Raw genomic sequence first — 17,370 nt, forward strand, 5'->3', positions numbered from 1 at the left:
TGTTGAAAGCGTTCCACAGAGATGCTGGGCCCATGTTGACTCCAGGGATTCCCACAGTTGTGTCAAGATGGATGGTCAACTTTGAATGCAGCCATCTACTGTAATCAAACGTCAAGCTGTAACACAACGTAATGGGGAATACTTCCTGAAGGTTTTAAATGTCATCGGTCCCACGTCCATCGGTTCCTATTGCCCTGGTGTGATATGGTGCCATCTAGTGGTGTAGCGTGGCACACTTTGAATGCAGCCATCTACTGTAAACAAACGTCAAGCTGTAACACAACGTAACGGGGAATACTTCCTGAAGGCATAAAGGTTTAAAGGTCATCGGTCCCATGTCCATCGGTTCTTATTGCCCTGGTGTGGGCAATAATTTATCAATAACTCATATCACTTAACTAAATGCCTTAGCTTTTCTCAAACTAAGTTAAGAGATTTTCCATGGGACTACGTACCGTGCTAATTATGTGTAATTCATGGTTCATGAGAAGAGCTTTTTTCAAAGCTTTTCCATAAATTTCCAAGATCTATCCTGACGGGCTTTATGGGCCTTTGATGCACATTTGTTCACCATGAAGGAAGAACCTACGTGTCAAGTTTCAAGTCTCGAGGTCAAACAGGATGGCGAATATGAGGGTTTAAGCGAGACTGCTTCTAACAGCGTCACCTTTAGGTCAATCGGTGCTATTATTTTTGACCAAGTTACTAATGGGCTACTCAAGGACATTCAGAGACTTGTCCCGAAGCCACTCCTGCGTTGTCTTGGCTGTGTGCTTAGGGTCGTTGTCCTGTTGTAAGGTGAACCTTCACCCCAGTCTGAGGTCCTGAGAGTTCTGGAGCAGGTTTTCATCAAGGATCTCTCTGTACTTTGCTCCGTTTCATCTTTCCCTCGATCCTGACTAGTCTCCCAGTCCCTGCTGCTGAAAAACATCCCCACAGCATGATGCTGCCACCACCATGCTTCACCGTAGATGGTGCCAGGTTTCCTCCAGACGTGACGCTTTGCTTTCAGGCCAAAGAGTTCAATCTTGGTTTCATCAGACCAGAGAATCTTGTTTCTCATGGTCTGAGAGTCTTTTAGGTGCCTTTTGGCAAACTCCAAGATGGCTGTCATGTGCCTTTTACTGAGGAGTGGCTTCCGTCTGGCCACTCTACCATAAAGGCCTAATTGGTGGAAGGTTCTGTGTTCGCTTTGTCATTATAGGGTATTGTGATGTCATTATGGGGTATTGTGATGTCATTATGGGGTATTGTGATGTCATAATGGGGTATTGTGATGTCATTATGGGGTATTGTGATGTCATTATGGGGTATTGTGTGTAGATTGCTGAGGATATTGTTTTACGTAATCCATTTTAGAATAAGGCTGTAACGTTCCAAAATGTGGGAAGAGTCAGCGGGGTCTGAATACTTTCCCGAAGGCACTGGATTCAACTCCATGGTCTCAGGAAGACAGTCAACACTAGGTGTAACCAGTAATAGACTCTCATTCTGAATGATCACACAACGGATGACAATTTCTTATTGGTCACTGTGACACACGACACCCAACTATAACTAGTAGGTACATTCTCTGCCTGGACAACTGCTGCAGGGCAGTCCAAGGACAACAAGGGACAGACAGACAGTCAGAGAGAGAGAGAGAGAGAGAGAGAGAGAGAAGAGAGAGAGAGAGAGAGAGAGAGAGAGAGAGAGAGAGAGAGAGACAGAGAGAGAGAGAGAGACAGAGAGAGAGACGGACACAGAGAGAGAGAGACAGAGAGAGAGACAGAGAGAGAGAGAGAGACAGACACAGAGAGAGAGAGACAGAGAGAGAGAGAGAGAGAGAGAGACAGACACACAGAGAGAGAGAGAGAGATAGAGAGAGACAGACACAGAGAGAGAGAGAGAGAGAGAGAGGGAGGACACTGACTGACTGATCAGCTTTCTGACTCCAACCCCCCCAACACATCTTCTGATCAAGCTGCAGCAGTGACTTCAGGAGAAGAAACTCACACAAAAGGTTTTTTGTTGTTGTCTTGTCTCCTGTTCACCACCTGTTGTCCTGTAGTCAGGTGTGTTGTTCTAAAGCTTCATGATGCAGAAGATGCAGAGCCAGATGATGCAGAACCAGACGATGCAGACCCAGACGATGCAGAACCAGACGATGCAGAACCAGACGATGCAGAGCCAGATGATGCAGACATCTGTAGACTATAATAATGGATACACGATGCAGACATCAGTAGACTATAATAATGGATACACGATGCAGATGCAGGAACAGCAGAATAATGACTACACCATCCAGGATGATGAGTGGGACAGAGACCTGCTCCTGGACCCCGCCTGGGAGAAACAGCAGAGAAAGGTTAGAAACTTCATTACTCGTCTTGTCTGTTCATTCATATGTCCACATTGTGTAAATGTTTTACTGTCGTCAAGTGAGGCAGAGGAAGAGGAAGTCACTGAATGTCAAAACACAGCAGTAGTAGAAGGGCTGATCAACTCTACTACTGACCATGTTATGAATATTTACTCAGAGAGGGCAGAGGGCAGAGGTCAGAGGAAGTCACTGAATGTCAAAACACAGCAGTAGTAGAAGGGCTGATAAACTCTCCTATTTACCATGTTATGAATATTTACTCATAATTAATATTTAAGCTATTGCACTTAAAAAAATAAAAAATTAAACTTTTTAATTCTAGGCCTACGAAGTGAGGGCAGAGGGCAGAGGGCAGAGGTCAGAGGAAGTATTTCCTGACAGTCAAATGAGTCAAAACAAGAACACATCCTAATGGGAAGTTTAGTTTTTTTTTTTACATGACAGCACTATTAAAAGGCACATAAAATACTGATCACTTTACTTAGAAAAACAACACCAAGTACAGTGGGAGAGACACTATGTGGGCAACGCACCAGGCAGACATGACAGCCAAGACAACAATACCTCCCAGGCAGTCAGGCAGCATAGCAATGACCTGTGCTGCCATTCCTTTCGATGCGTGTGTTTTATGAGAACTGTCGACAGATGTCTGGTAACACAGAATGTCCTCCAGGCTCGAAGCGGGAACAGAATGGATGCCATAGGCTAATTATAACTAAGGACTTATTAAGGGGTTATACAGAGTTGGCTCAGACAATGTCCTTGGTCCTCGGTTGGCACGGGAGGACTGTGTCTGTATTGATCAATACTCATTTGGTTTTTTTATTTACAATATTATCCAAGTTCATGTATTTACATAATGAAATGTACTTTGTCCACTTCGTCTGCTCTAGAATTCATACCCAGACCAGGTAGCTAATAATCTGTCACTGACCTGTCAAGATATCAGGGGCAACCTACTGTTACCCCTCAATATAGAACCATGCATTAATGAGTCTCTCTACAGACGGGTTGCCTCCCACCATGTATCACTGTTCCTGGTGCTGTTGCCCTGAGGCTGGAACTACTGAAACGTACATGCATTAATAGACTATCTCATTAAACATGAATGGCAGGGCTTCCTTCCCTGCCTATGGTCTTGCCAGACAGAGACAACAAATATAGCAGTGACCACAGAGAGCAGCTATGATAAACCCTGGAGGGGTCTTAACTATGGGGAGCAGCTATGATAAACCCTGGAGGGATCTTAACTATGGGGAGCAGCTATATTAAACCCTGGAGGGGTCTTAACTATGGGGAGCAGCTATATTAAACCCTGGAGGGGTCTTAACTATGGGGAGCAGCTATGATAAACCCTGGAGGGGTCTTAACTATGGGGAGTAGCTATATTAAACCCTGGAGGGGTCTTAACTATGGGGAGCAGCTATGATAAACCCTGGAGGGGTCTTAACTATGGGGAGCAGCTATGATAAACCCTGGAGGGGTCTTAACTATGGGGAGCAGCTATGATAAACCCTGGAGGGGTCTTAACTATGGGGAGCAGCTATGATAAACCCTGGAGGGGTCTTAACTATGGGGAGCAGCTATGTTAAACCCTGGAGGGTCTTAACTATGGGGAGCAGCTATGATAAACCCTGGAGGGGTCTTCACTATGGGGAGCAGCTATGATAAACCCTGGAGGGGTCTTAACTATGGGGAGCAGCTATGTTAAACCCTGGAGGGGTCTTAACTATGGGGAGCAGCTATGATAAACCCTGGAGGGGTCTTAACTATGGGGAGCAGCTATGTTAAACCCTGGAGGGGTCTTAACTATGGGGAGCAGCTATGATAAACCCTGGAGGGGTCTTAACTATGGGGAGCAGCTATGTTAAACCCTGGAGGGGTCTTAACTATGGGGAGCAGCTATGTTAAACCCTGGAGGGGTCTTAACTATGGGGAGCAGCTATGATAAACCCTGGAGGGGTCTTAACTATGGGGAGCAGCTATGATAAACCCTGGAGGGGTCTTAACTATGGGGAGCAGCTATGTTAAACCCTGGAGGGGTCTTAACTATGGGGAGCAGCTATATTAAACCCTGGAGGGGTCTTAACTATGGGGAGTAGCTATATTAAACCCTGGAGGGGTCTTAACTATGGGGAGCAGCTATGATAAACCCTGGAGGGGTCTTAACTATGGGGAGCAGCTATGATAAACCCTGGAGGGGTCTTAACTATGGGGAGCAGCTATGATAAACCCTGGAGGGGTCTTAACTATGGGGAGCAGCTATGATAAACCCTGGAGGGGTCTTAACTATGGGGAGCAGCTATGTTAAACCCTGGAGGGTCTTAACTATGGGGAGCAGCTATGATAAACCCTGGAGGGGTCTTAACTATGGGGAGCAGCTATGATAAACCCTGGAGGGGTCTTAACTATGGGGAGCAGCTATGTTAAACCCTGGAGGGGTCTTAACTATGGGGAGCAGCTATGATAAACCCTGGAGGGGTCTTAACTATGGGGAGCAGCTATGTTAAACCCTGGAGGGGTCTTAACTATGGGGAGCAGCTATGATAAACCCTGGAGGGGTCTTAACTATGGGGAGCAGCTATGTTAAACCCTGGAGGGGTCTTAACTATGGGGAGCAGCTATGTTAAACCCTGGAGGGGTCTTAACTATGGGGAGCAGCTATGATAAACCCTGGAGGGGTCTTAACTATGGGGAGCAGCTATGATAAACCCTGGAGGGGTCTTAACTATGGGGAGCAGCTATGTTAAACCCTGGAGGGGTCTTAACTATGGGGAGCAGCTATATTAAACCCTGGAGGGGTCTTAACTATGGGGAGTAGCTATATTAAACCCTGGAGGGGTCTTAACTATGGGGAGCAGCTATGATAAACCCTGGAGGGGTCTTAACTATGGGGAGCAGCTATGATAAACCCTGGAGGGGTCTTAACTATGGGGAGCAGCTATGATAAACCCTGGAGGGGTCTTAACTATGGGGAGCAGCTATGATAAACCCTGGAGGGGTCTTAACTATGGGGAGCAGCTATGTTAAACCCTGGAGGGTCTTAACTATGGGGAGCAGCTATGATAAACCCTGGAGGGGTCTTAACTATGGGGAGCAGCTATGATAAACCCTGGAGGGGTCTTAACGATGGGGAGCAGCTATGTTAAACCCTGGAGGGGGCTTAACTATGGGGAGCAGCTATGATAAACCCTGGAGGGGTCTTAACTATGGGGAGCAGCTATGTTAAACCCTGGAGGGGTCTTAACTATGGGGAGCAGCTATGATAAACCCTGGAGGGGTCTTAACTATGGGGAGCAGCTATGTTAAACCCTGGAGGGGTCTTAACTATGGGGAGCAGCTATGTTAAACCCTGGAGGGGTCTTAACTATGGGGAGCAGCTATGATAAACCCTGGAGGGGTCTTAACTATGGGGAGCAGCTATGATAAACCCTGGAGGGGTCTTAACTATGGGGAGCAGCTATGTTAAACCCTGGAGGGGTCTTAACTATGGGGAGCAGCTATATTAAACCCTGGAGGGGTCTTAGCTATGGGGAGCAGCTATGATAAACCCTGGAGGGGTCTTAACTATGGGGAGCAGCTATGATAAACCCTGGAGGGGTCTTAACTATGGGGAGCAGCTATGATAAACCCTGGAGGGGTCTTAACTATGGGGAGCAGCTATGTTAAACCCTGGAGGGGTCTTAACTATGGGGAGCAGCTATGATAAACCCTGGAGGGGTCTTAACTATGGGGAGCAGCTATGATAAACCCTGGAGGGGTCTTAACTATGGGGAGCAGCTATGTTAAACCCTGGAGGGGTCTTAACTATGGGGAGCAGCTATGATAAACCCTGGAGGGGTCTTAACTATGGGGAGCAGCTATGATAAACCCTGGAGGGGTCTTAACTATGGGGAGCAGCTATGTTAAACCCTGGAGGGGTCTTAACTATGGGGAGCAGCTATGATAAACCCTGGAGGGGTCTTAACTATGGGGAGCAGCTATGATAAACCCTGGAGGGGTCTTAACTATGGGGAGCAGCTATGTTAAACCCTGGAGGGGTCTTAACTATGGGGAGCAGCTATGTTAAACCCTGGAGGGGTCTTAACTATGGGGAGCAGCTATGTTAAACCCTGGAGGGATCTATGGGGAGAGCACGTCCCCATTACCAGGTCATTGTATTTCAGGATCTGGGTTCTGACAATAGAGACTTATAGTTCCGACAGACTATTTTTGTCCCAACAGTATCTGTTCAAACCAGTGTCCCAAATGACACCCTATTCTCTATAGTCCACTACTGTAGACCAGGGCTGGTCAAAAGTAGTGCACTATTATAAGGGAATAGTGTGCCATTTGGGACCCAAAAAAACCAAGTGTTCCTGCTGTCCAATATGGTGTTGTCCAGCTGTCCAATATGGTGTTGTCCAGCTGTCCAATATGGTGTTGTCCAGCTGTCCAATATGGTGTTGTCCAGCTGTCCAATATGGTGTTGTCCAGCTGTCCAATATGGTGTTGTCCAGCTGTCCAATATGGTGTTGCCCAGCTGTCCAATATGGTGTTGTCCAGCTGTCCAATATGGTTTTGTCCAGCTGTCCAATATGGTGGTGTCCAGCTGTCCAATATGGTGTTGTCCAGCTGTCCAATATGGTGTTGTCCAGTTGGATCTTTGAAACACACCAGGCTGTGACAGACAGTGAGACGGAGACATTATATTTTAATAAGGAGGTATTCTAAACTAGACTCACAGCTAGGGCACACGGACTCCCTCTCAGGGTCAGGTCTGAACCGCTTCATTTCCTGTTTTACAGCCTCGGAGTCCCTCTCAGGGTCAGGTCTGAACCGCTTCATTTCCTTTTTTACAGCCTCAGCCTCCCTCTCAGGGTCAGGTCTGAACCGCTTCATTTCCTGTTTTACAGCCTCAGCCTCCCTCTCAGGGTCAGGTCTGAACCGCTTCATTTCCTGTTTTACAGCCTCGGAGTCCCTCTCAGGGTCAGGTCTGAACCTCTTCATTTCTTGTTTTACAGCCTCAGAGTCCCTTTACGGCCGCGCTCGGCAACTCCATCTGAGAACTAAGCCATCACTCAGGAACACCACAGGAGACAAGAAGGGGAAGTTTATGGTGCTGTTTGAGGTGCGGTTTAGTACCTGGAGAAGTCACATTCCCTCCCATTCGTTCCCAACCGTCATTCTGGAATTTTACACCAACATGAAAACATTTGTTATGAAGTTTATTCTCTGATTCCTGTTAAGTTGACAGTCTGCCACGGTGTCACTACCCCCTTTCAGAAAGCCCTGCAACGCCCCCACAGTGACGCAGTCCCATTGAACCAACAGGGGGCGCTATAGTTCTACCATTGACTCATATGACTTGACTGTACGGTATATTGGGGGCTGACACATGGAATTGTTTTAAGATGGTCCCCCCTCCTACTAATCTGACATATGGAATTGTTTTAAGATGGTCATCTCTATTAATCTGACATGTGGAATTGTTTTAAGATGGTCCTCCTTCCTACTAATCTGACATATGGAATTGTTTTAAGATAGTCCTCCCTCCTACTAATCTGACATGTGGAATTGTTTTAAGATAGTCCTCCCTCCTACTAATCTGGCATATGGAATTGTTTTAAGATGTTCATCCTTCCTACTAATCTGACATATGGAATTGTTTTAAGATTGTCCTCCCTCCTACTAATCTGACATATGGAATTGTTTTAAGATTGTCCTACCATGGATCATTTAGCTGTATGATTTGGCAGTAAATTAGGTTTTGAGGCCTCCTTAGTCGCGTAGTGGTCTAAGGCACTGCATCACAGTGCTAGCTGTGCCACTAGAGATTCTGGGTTCGAGTCCAGGCTCTGTAGCAGCCAGCCGCAACCGGGAGACCCATGGGGCGGCGCACAATTGACCCAGCGCCGTCTGGGTTAATGGAGGGTTTGACCGGCAGGGATGTTCTTTTCCCATCGTGCTCTAGCGACTCCTGTGGCGTCCCGGGTGCAGTGCACGCTGACACGGTCACCAGGTGTACGGTGTTTCCTCCCACACATTTGGTGCGTCTGGCTTTCCGGGTTAAGCGAGCATTGGGTCAAGAAGCAGTTGCGGCTTAGTTGGGTCGTGTTTCGGAGGACGCACGGCTCTCGACCTTTGCCTCTCCCGAGTCCTTACGGGAGTTGCAGCGATGAGACAAGACTGTAACTACCAAAACTTACCAAAAAAAGCATATTGGAGTGGACACTGGCCAAGTTATTATAATTATAGCTGTCTACCACAGCATATTGGAGTGGACACTGACCAAGTTATTATAATTATAGCTGTCTACCACAGCATATTGGAGTGGACACTGACCAAGTTATTATAATTATAGCTGTCTACCACAGCATATTGGAGTGGACACTGACCAAGTTATTATAATTATAGCTGTCTACCACAGCATATTGGAGTTGACACTGACCAAGTTATTATAATTGTAGCTGTCTACCACAGCATATTGGAGTGGACACTGACCAAGTTATTATAATTGTAGCTGTCTACCACAGCATATTGGAGTGGACACTGACCAAGTTATTATAATTATAGCTGTCTACCACAGCATATTGGAGTGGACATTGAATCATGAATATGAGCAGAAAGTGTAGACTGTGTTTTTACATCCAAATCGGGTGAAAAGTTGTAGGAATTACATCACATTTAATTTGTGCCCCCCCCTTTTTTAAGGGACCAAAAGTAATTGGACAATTGCCTTCTCAGGTGTTCCATAGTCAGGTGTGTTATTTCCTCATTTGTTAATTTACAGGTAAGCAGATAAAAGGTCTAGAGTTGATTTCAAGTGTGACATTTGCATTGGGAATCTGTTACTGTTTCACCCTCAATATGAAGTCCAGAGAGCCGTCACTGCCAGTGAAGCAAGACATTACTGGGCTGAAAAATCAAAAACAAACCCCTCAGAGAGACAGCAAAAACACGAGGTCCAAATCAACTATTTGGTACATTCTTTAATAAACAGAAAGAACACACTGGTGAGCTCAGGAACCAAAAGGCCCAGAAGAACAACGGAAAACAACTGTGGTGGATGACAGAATCATTCTTTCCATGGAGAAGAAAACCCCTTTTCACAACAGTTGGCCAGATCAAGAACACCCTCCAGGAGGCAGGCGTATCTGTGTCAAAGTCAACAACCAAGAGAAGACTTCACCAGAGTAAATACAGAGGGTTTACCACAAGACAGCAAACCTCAAAAACAGGAAGACCACATTAGAGTTTGCCATAAAAACATGTAAAAAATAAAACACTTTTTTTTTTAAAAGCCTGTACAGTTCTGGAACAACATCCTGATGAGAGATGAGACAAAGATCAACTTGTACCAGAACGATGGGAAGAGAAGAGAATGGAGAAGCATTGATTAACACCTCATCTGTGAAGCATGGAGGAGGTGGTGTTATGGCGTGGGCATGTACGGCTGCCGATGGAACTGGTTCCCTTGTATTTAGTGATGATGTGACTGCTGATAAAAAAACAGCACTATAAATTCTGAAGTGTTAAGGGCTAATATTATTATCTGCTCAGATTCAGCCAAATGCTTCAAAACTCATTGGACGGCGCTTCACAGTGCAGATGGACAATGACCCCGAAGCAATACTGTGAAAGCAAACCAATCCTTGTATAAGGCCCAGTATCTCTACTTGCACATTCCTCTTCTGCACATTCTACCATTCCAGTGTTTTATTTGCTATATTGTAATTACTTCGCCACCATGAGCCTATGTATTGCCTTACCTCTCTTATCCTACCTCATTTGCACATGCTGTATATAGAATTTTCTACTGTATTATTGACTGTATGTTTGTTTTATTCCATGTGTAACTCTGTGTTGTTGTTTGTGTCGAACTGCTTTGCTTCATCTTGACCAGGTCGCAGTTGCAAATGAGAACTTGTTCTCAACTAGCCTACCAGGTTACTGATGGATTTTGATGGGGATTGTCACGGATCATTCCGGAACTTTCATTACGCACACCTGTTCCCTATTCCCACTGATTAGTACTTGTATAAGTGGGCCCTTTGGTTTCCCTTGTCTGTCCATTATTGTTCCAATGTCCGTTGGTGCGTGAATACCTGTGCTGTGTGTTTTTGGGCTTTCGTGCCCTTGTGGACAGATGATTACGGGTCTCGTCCCGTAGTGTTAATCATCGTGTGTTATTTATTCGAGGTACTCCTCGCTCTTTTGTTTTGGGATTTCTACCCTGTGTTTTGTTTGGTCTTCGTCCCCGTGTCTTTATAAAAATAATAATAATACGCATTCCTGCGCCTGTCTCCCGAATCTCTTCATACCAACGTGACAGGGTCTTTTCTTTTATTAATTAGATTGACACACTGGTGCGTCAATAGACTCTTAATCAGACTATTCCAGTACTGAGTAGGTATTTACTGTTGCTAGTTTCCCTTGTACTAGGAAACGTATGGGACGGCAGGTAGCCTAGTGGTTAGAGTGGAGGGACGGCGGGTAGCCTAGTGGTTAGAGTGGAGGGACGACAGGTAGCCTAGTGGTTACAGTGTAGGGACGGCAGGTAGCCTAGTGGTTAGAGTGTAGGGACGGCAGGTAGCCTAGTGGTTAGAGTGTAGGGACGGCAGGTAGCCTAGTGGTTAGAGTGGAGGGACGGCAGGTAGCCTAGTGGTTAGAGTGTAGGGACGGCAGGTAGCCTAGTGGTTAGAGTGTAGGGACGGCAGGTAGCCTAGTGGTTAGAGTGTAGGGACGGCAGGTAGCCTAGTGGTTAGAGTGGAGGGACGGCAGGTAACCTAGTGGTTAGAGTGGAGATACGGCAGGTAGCCTAGTGGTTAGAGTGGAGGGACGGCAGGTAACCTAGTAGTTAGAGTGGAGGGACGGCAGGTAGCCTAGTGGTTAGAGTGTAGGGACGGCAGGTAGCCTAGTGGGGGGCCTGTAACCGGAAGGTTGCTGGATCGAATCTCTGAGCTGACAAGGTACAAATCTGTCGTTCTGCCACTGAACAAGGCAGTTACCCCACTGTTCCCCGGTAGGCCGTCATTGCAAATAATAATTTGTTCTTATACTAACTTGCCTAGTTATATTAAAAAATAAACATAAGGTTTTATAATGCTCCTTGTCTATGTTGATAGCTGTTACTGCATCCTACTGTAAAGGCTCTGACAATCAGGAAACAAAACCCTTTTTTCCAGGGTAATGTGTTGTCAGTACAGCGTTCTCATTCACAACCATGTGTTCTGTTCCGTCACGTTAACATTGAAGGACGATTGTTTGCTTTTTTCCCCCCAGCTGGGTCAACAGATTTATGATCTCAACAACCACACACAAGAGTACGTCGCATCAGACCAGGAGGAGAACCTTTGTGACTTCAATGACAACCGTGACAACTTCAGTCACACTCATAAATTACAGCCAGCGCTGAAATCCAACCACCTTGTGAATTACACTGTGCTGCGGACACGGGCAGGGAGGGAGACATGCCAGGGGGAAGAACAGATCTTGTCACTCCTGGCCCAGTCTGACAGAGGGTTATGGGAACGGACTGTATTGGGTTTCAGGAGGGTCCAAAATCAGCCTCACTGCTCTCTCTGCCCTCTCTATGACTACAGGTTATAACTACAGGTTATAACAGGAAAACACTAGTCTCTACACCCTCTCTATGACTACAGGTTATAACTACAGGTTATAACAGGAAAACACTGTTCTCTCTACCCTCTCTATGACTACAGGTTATAACTACAGGTTATAACAGGAAAACACTGCTCTCTCTACCCTCTCTATGACTACAGGTTATAACTACAGGTTATAACAGGAAAACACTAGTCTCTCTACCCTCTCTATAACTACAGGTTATAACTACAGGTTATAACTACAGGTTATAACAGGAAAACACTAGTCTCTACACCCTCTCTATGACTACAGGTTATAACTACAGGTTATAACAGGAAAACACTGCTCTCTACCCTCTCTATAACTACAGGTTAAAACAGGAAAACACTGCTCTCTCTGCCCTCTCTATGACTATAGGTTATAACTACAGGTTATAACAGGAAAACACTAGTCTCTCTACCCTCTCTATGACTACAGGTTATAACTACAGGTTATAACTACAGGTTATAACAGGAAAACACTGCTCTCTACCCTCTCTATAACTACAGGTTATAACTACAGGTTATAACAGGAAAACACTGCTCTCTATACCCTCTCTATAACTACAGGTTATAACTACAGGTTATAACAGGAAAACACTGCTCTCTCTACCCTCTCTATGACTACAGGTTATAACTACAGGTTATAACAGGAAAACACTGCTCTCTCTACCCTCTCTATGACTGCAGGTTATAACTACAGGTTATAACAGGAAAACACTGCTCTCTCTACCCTCTCTATGACTACAGGTTATAACTACAGGTTATAACTACAGGTTATAACAGGAAAACACTGCTCTCTCTATAACTACAGGTTATAACTACAGGTTATAACAGGAAAACACTGCTCTCTACCCTCTCTATAACTACAGGTTATAACTATAGGTTATAACAGGAAAACACTGCTCTCTCTACCTTCTCTATGACTACAGGTTATAACTACAGGTTATAACTACAGGTTATAACAGGAAAACACTGCTCTCTCTACCCTCTCTATAACTACAGGTTATAACAGGAAAACACTGCTCTCTACCCTCTCTATGATTACTACAGGTTATAACTACAGGTTATAACTACAGGTTATAACAGGAAAACACTGCTCTCTCTACCCTCTCTATAACTACAGGTTATAACTCTAGGTTATAATAGGAAAAAACTGTTCTCTACCCTCTCTATAACTACAGGTTATAACTACAGGTTATAACAGGAAAACACAGCTTTATACAGAGGATGGATAAAGATAACCCCCAAGCACTTTTCTTCCCAGAGCTCAAAGCTCTGCCATGTATGTTGTCTGGTAAATGATCCCCCAATAATGCTCTCTGACCACCGATTCATGGGTCTGAAGAGCGGCCAGCTCTCTGTGTGTAACCGATGTGAAATGGCTAGCTAGTTAGCGGTGGTGCGCACTAATAGCGTTTCAATCGGGTGACGTCACTCGCTCTGAGACCTAGAAGCACTTGTTCCCCTTTGCTCTGCAAGGGCCGTGGCTTTTTGGGGCGCGATGGGCAACGATGCTTCGAGGGTGCCAGTTGTTGATGTGTGCAGAGGGTCCCTGGTTCGAGCCCGGGTCGGGGCTCTGTAAACTGTTACATGTGCAACCGAGGCCCTTCCCAGTGTACTGTACACGGTAAAGTGTTGACAGAGATTGCTTTGTTTACAGAGAAAACGCCAAGACACACGAAAGAGTCAGACACAAGGACTAACCTGTGTTGATTGGACTCGTTGTTGAGCCGTACGTCTGTTGTGCTCAGACTTTCACAGCCTGGTGCAACTCTCACCTGAGGAAGGCTGGGACTGGGATTGAAAACATCGAGGAGGACTTCAGGAACGGACTGAAACTCATGCTGCTGCTGGAAGTCATTTCTGGTACATCGTCTCTCTGTGTGTGTGTGTGTGTGTGTGTGTGTGTGTGTGTGTGTGTGTGTGTGTGTGTATGTGTGTGTGTGTGTGTGTGTGTGTGTGTGTGTGTGTGTGTGTGTGTGTGTGTGTGTGTGTGTGTGTGTGTGTGTGTGCGCGCGCGCGCGTGTGTGTGTGTGTGTGTGTGTGTGTGTGGCTATTGGCACCCACTGATAGTTATTCTGAAAGGTGTGTCCGATACGTCAATACAGCCGCGAGTCTCCTCTTCCTCAGGTGAATGACTTCACACGTCTCCTCTTCCTCAGGTGAATGACTTCACACATCTCCTCTTCCTCAGGTGAATGACTTCACACGTCTCCTCTTCCTCACGTGAATGACTTCACACATCTCCTCTTCCTCAGGTGAATGACTTCACATGTCTCCTCTTCCTCAGGTGAATGACTTCACACGTCTCCTCTTCCTCAGGTGAAAGACTTCACACGTCTCCTCTTCCTCAGGTGAAAGACTTCACATGTCTCCTCTTCCTCAGGTGAATGACTTCACATGTCTCCTCTTCCTCAGGTGAATGACTTCACATGTCTCCTCTTCCTCAGGTGAATGACTTCACATGTCTCCTCTTCCTCAGGTGAATGACTTCACACGTCTCCTCTTCCTCAGGTGAATGACTTCACACGTCTCCTCTTCCTCAGGTGAATGACTTCACACGTCTCCTCTTCCTCAGGTGAATGACTTCACACGTCTCCTCTTCCTCAGGTGAATGACTTCACACGTCTCCTCTTCCTCAGGTGAATGACTTCACACGTCTCCTCTTCCTCAGGTGAATGACTTCACACGTCTCCTCTTCCTCAGGTGAATGACTTCACACGTCTCCTCTTCCTCAGGTGAATGACTTCACACGTCTCCTCTTCCTCAGGTGAATGACTTCACACGTCTCCTCTTCCTCAGGTGAATGACTTCACACGTCTCCTCTTCCTCAGGTGAATGACTTCACACGTCTCCTCTTCCTCAGGTGAATGACTTCACATGTCTCCTCTTCCTCAGGTGAATGACTTCACACGTCTCCTCTTCCTCAGGTGAATGACTTCACATGTCTCCTCTTCCTCAGGTGAATGACTTCACATGTCTCCTCTTCCTCAGGTGAATGACTTCACACGTCTCCTCTTCCTCAGGTGAATGACTTCACATGTCTCCTCTTCCTCAGGTGAAAGACTTCACATGTCTCCTCTTCCTCAGGTGAATGACTTCACACGTCTCCTCTTCCTCAGGTGAAAGACTTCACATGTCTCCTCTTCCTCAGGTGAAAGACTTCACATGTCTCCTCTTCCTCAGGTGAATGACTTCACATGTCTCCTCTTCCTCAGGTGAATGACTTCACATGTCTCCTCTTCCTCAGGTGAAAGACTTCCCAAACCAGACAGAGGGAAAATGCGCTTCCACAAAATAGCCAACGTCAACAAAGCTCTGGAGTACATCACCAGCAAAGGAGTCAAGCTGGTTTCCATTGGAGCTGAAGGTACATTATAGATCTATTTCACCACAGCTGAAGGTACATTAAAGATCTATTTCACCACAGCTGAAGGTACATTAAAGATCTATTTCACCACAGCTGAAGGTATGTTATAGATCTATTTCACCACAGCTGAAGGTATGTTATAGATCTATTTCACCACAGCTGAAGGTATGTTATAGATCTATTTCACCACAGCTGAAGGTACGTTATAGATCTATTTCACCACAGCTGAAGGTATGTTATAGATCTATATCACCACAGCTGAAGGTATGTTATAGATCTATTTCACCACAGCTGAAGGTATGTTATAGATCTATTTCACCACAGCTGAAGGTACGTTATAGCTCTATTTCACCACAGCTGAAGGTACATTAAAGATCTATTTCACCACAGCTGAAGGTATGTTATAGATCTATTTCACCACAGCTGAAGGTACATTAAAGATCTATTTCACCACAGCTGAAGGTACATTAAAGATCTATTTCACCACAGCTGAAGGTATGTTATAGATCTATTTCACCACAGCTGAAGGTATGTTATAGATCTATTTCACCACAGCTGAAGGTACATTATAGATCTATTTCACCACAGCTGAAGGTACGTTATAGATCTATTTCACCACAGCTGAAGGTACGTTATAGATCTATTTCACCACAGCTGAAGGTATGTTATAGATCTATTTCACCACAGCTGAAGGTACGTTATAGATCTATTTCACCACAGCTGAAGGTATGTTATAGATCTATTTCACCACAGCTGAAGGTACATTAAAGATCTATTTCACCACAGCTGAAGGTACGTTATAGATCTATTTCACCACAGCTGAAGGTACATTAAAGATCTATTTCACCACAGCTGAAGGTACGTTATAGATCTATTTCACCACAGCTGAAGGTATGTTATAGATCTATTTCCCCACAGCTGAAGGTACGTTATAGATCTATTTCACCACAGCTGAAGGTATGTTATAGATCTATTTCACCACAGCTGAAGGTATGTTATAGATCTATTTCACCACAGATGAAGGTACGTTATAGATCTATTTCACCACAGATGAAGGTACATTATAGATCTATTTCCCCACAGCTGAAGGTACGTTATAGATCTATTTCACCACAGCTGAAGGTATGTTATAGATCTATTTCACCACAGATGAAGGTATGTTATAGATCTATTTCACCCCAGCTGAAGGTACGTTATAGATCTATTTCACCACAGCTGAAGGTATGTTATAGATCTATTTCACCACAGCTGAAGGTATGTTATAGATCTATTTCACCACAGCTGAAGGTACGTTATAGATCTATTTCACCACAGCTGAAGGTACGTTATAGATCTATTTCACCACAGCTGAAGGTATGTTATAGATCTATTTCACCACAGCTGAAGGTACGTTATAGATCTATTTCACCACAGCTGAAGGTATGTTATAGATCTATTTCACCACAGCTGAAGGTACGTTATAGATCTATTTCACCACAGATGAAGGTACATTATAGATCTATTTCCCCACAGCTGAAGGTACGTTATAGATCTATTTCACCACAGCTGAAGGTATGTTATAGATCTATTTCACCACAGATGAAGGTATGTTATAGATCTATTTCACCCCAGCTGAAGGTACGTTATAGATCTATTTCACCACAGCTGAAGGTATGTTATAGATCTATTTCTACAGTATACTACAATCTGCAAAAACACAACAGTGATTACCATAGTGTATACTACAGTTTTCTCTTATTTATACTATGTTAACTGTAAGTACTACTGAATACTACAGCAAATACTATAGTATACTGTGGTATTAATACTATAGTATACTGTGGTATAAATATTTTACACCACAGTATACTATAGTATTTATACCACAGTATAGTATACTTTAGTATTTATACCACAGCTTACTACAGTATTTATACCACAGTATACCACAGTATTTATACCACAGTATACTATAGTATTTACACCACAGTATACTATAGTATTTATACCACAGTATACAATAGTATTTA

The 17,370-nt window shown here is 44.8% G+C and overlaps 1 protein-coding gene across 5 annotated transcripts in view; it reads left to right on the plus strand.

Annotated features, from left to right (window-relative positions):
* The first annotated feature begins 1,583 nt into the window (after positions 1 to 1,583).
* The window catches only part of LOC139381182 (alpha-actinin-2-like), an 84,095-nt gene continuing 68,308 nt past the window's right edge, over positions 1,584 to 17,370 (plus strand). For 3 of the 5 annotated variants that reach the window (XM_071124603.1, XM_071124600.1, XM_071124604.1), the window contains exons 1-3: positions 1,598 to 2,350; positions 13,743 to 13,857; positions 15,242 to 15,361. In XM_071124603.1, the coding sequence (XP_070980704.1) occupies positions 2,075 to 2,350; positions 13,743 to 13,857; positions 15,242 to 15,361 (511 nt within the window). In that variant the 5' untranslated portion in view covers positions 1,598 to 2,074. Of the gene's footprint in view, positions 2,351 to 13,742; positions 13,858 to 15,241; positions 15,362 to 17,370 lie in introns of all 5 variants that reach the window. The other 2 variants (XM_071124602.1, XM_071124601.1) reach the window with 2 other exon arrangements.

Source organism: Oncorhynchus clarkii, chromosome 23 (genome assembly GCF_045791955.1).
Source record: "Oncorhynchus clarkii lewisi isolate Uvic-CL-2024 chromosome 23, UVic_Ocla_1.0, whole genome shotgun sequence".
Classification (NCBI taxonomy): Eukaryota; Metazoa; Chordata; class Actinopteri; order Salmoniformes; family Salmonidae; genus Oncorhynchus; species Oncorhynchus clarkii.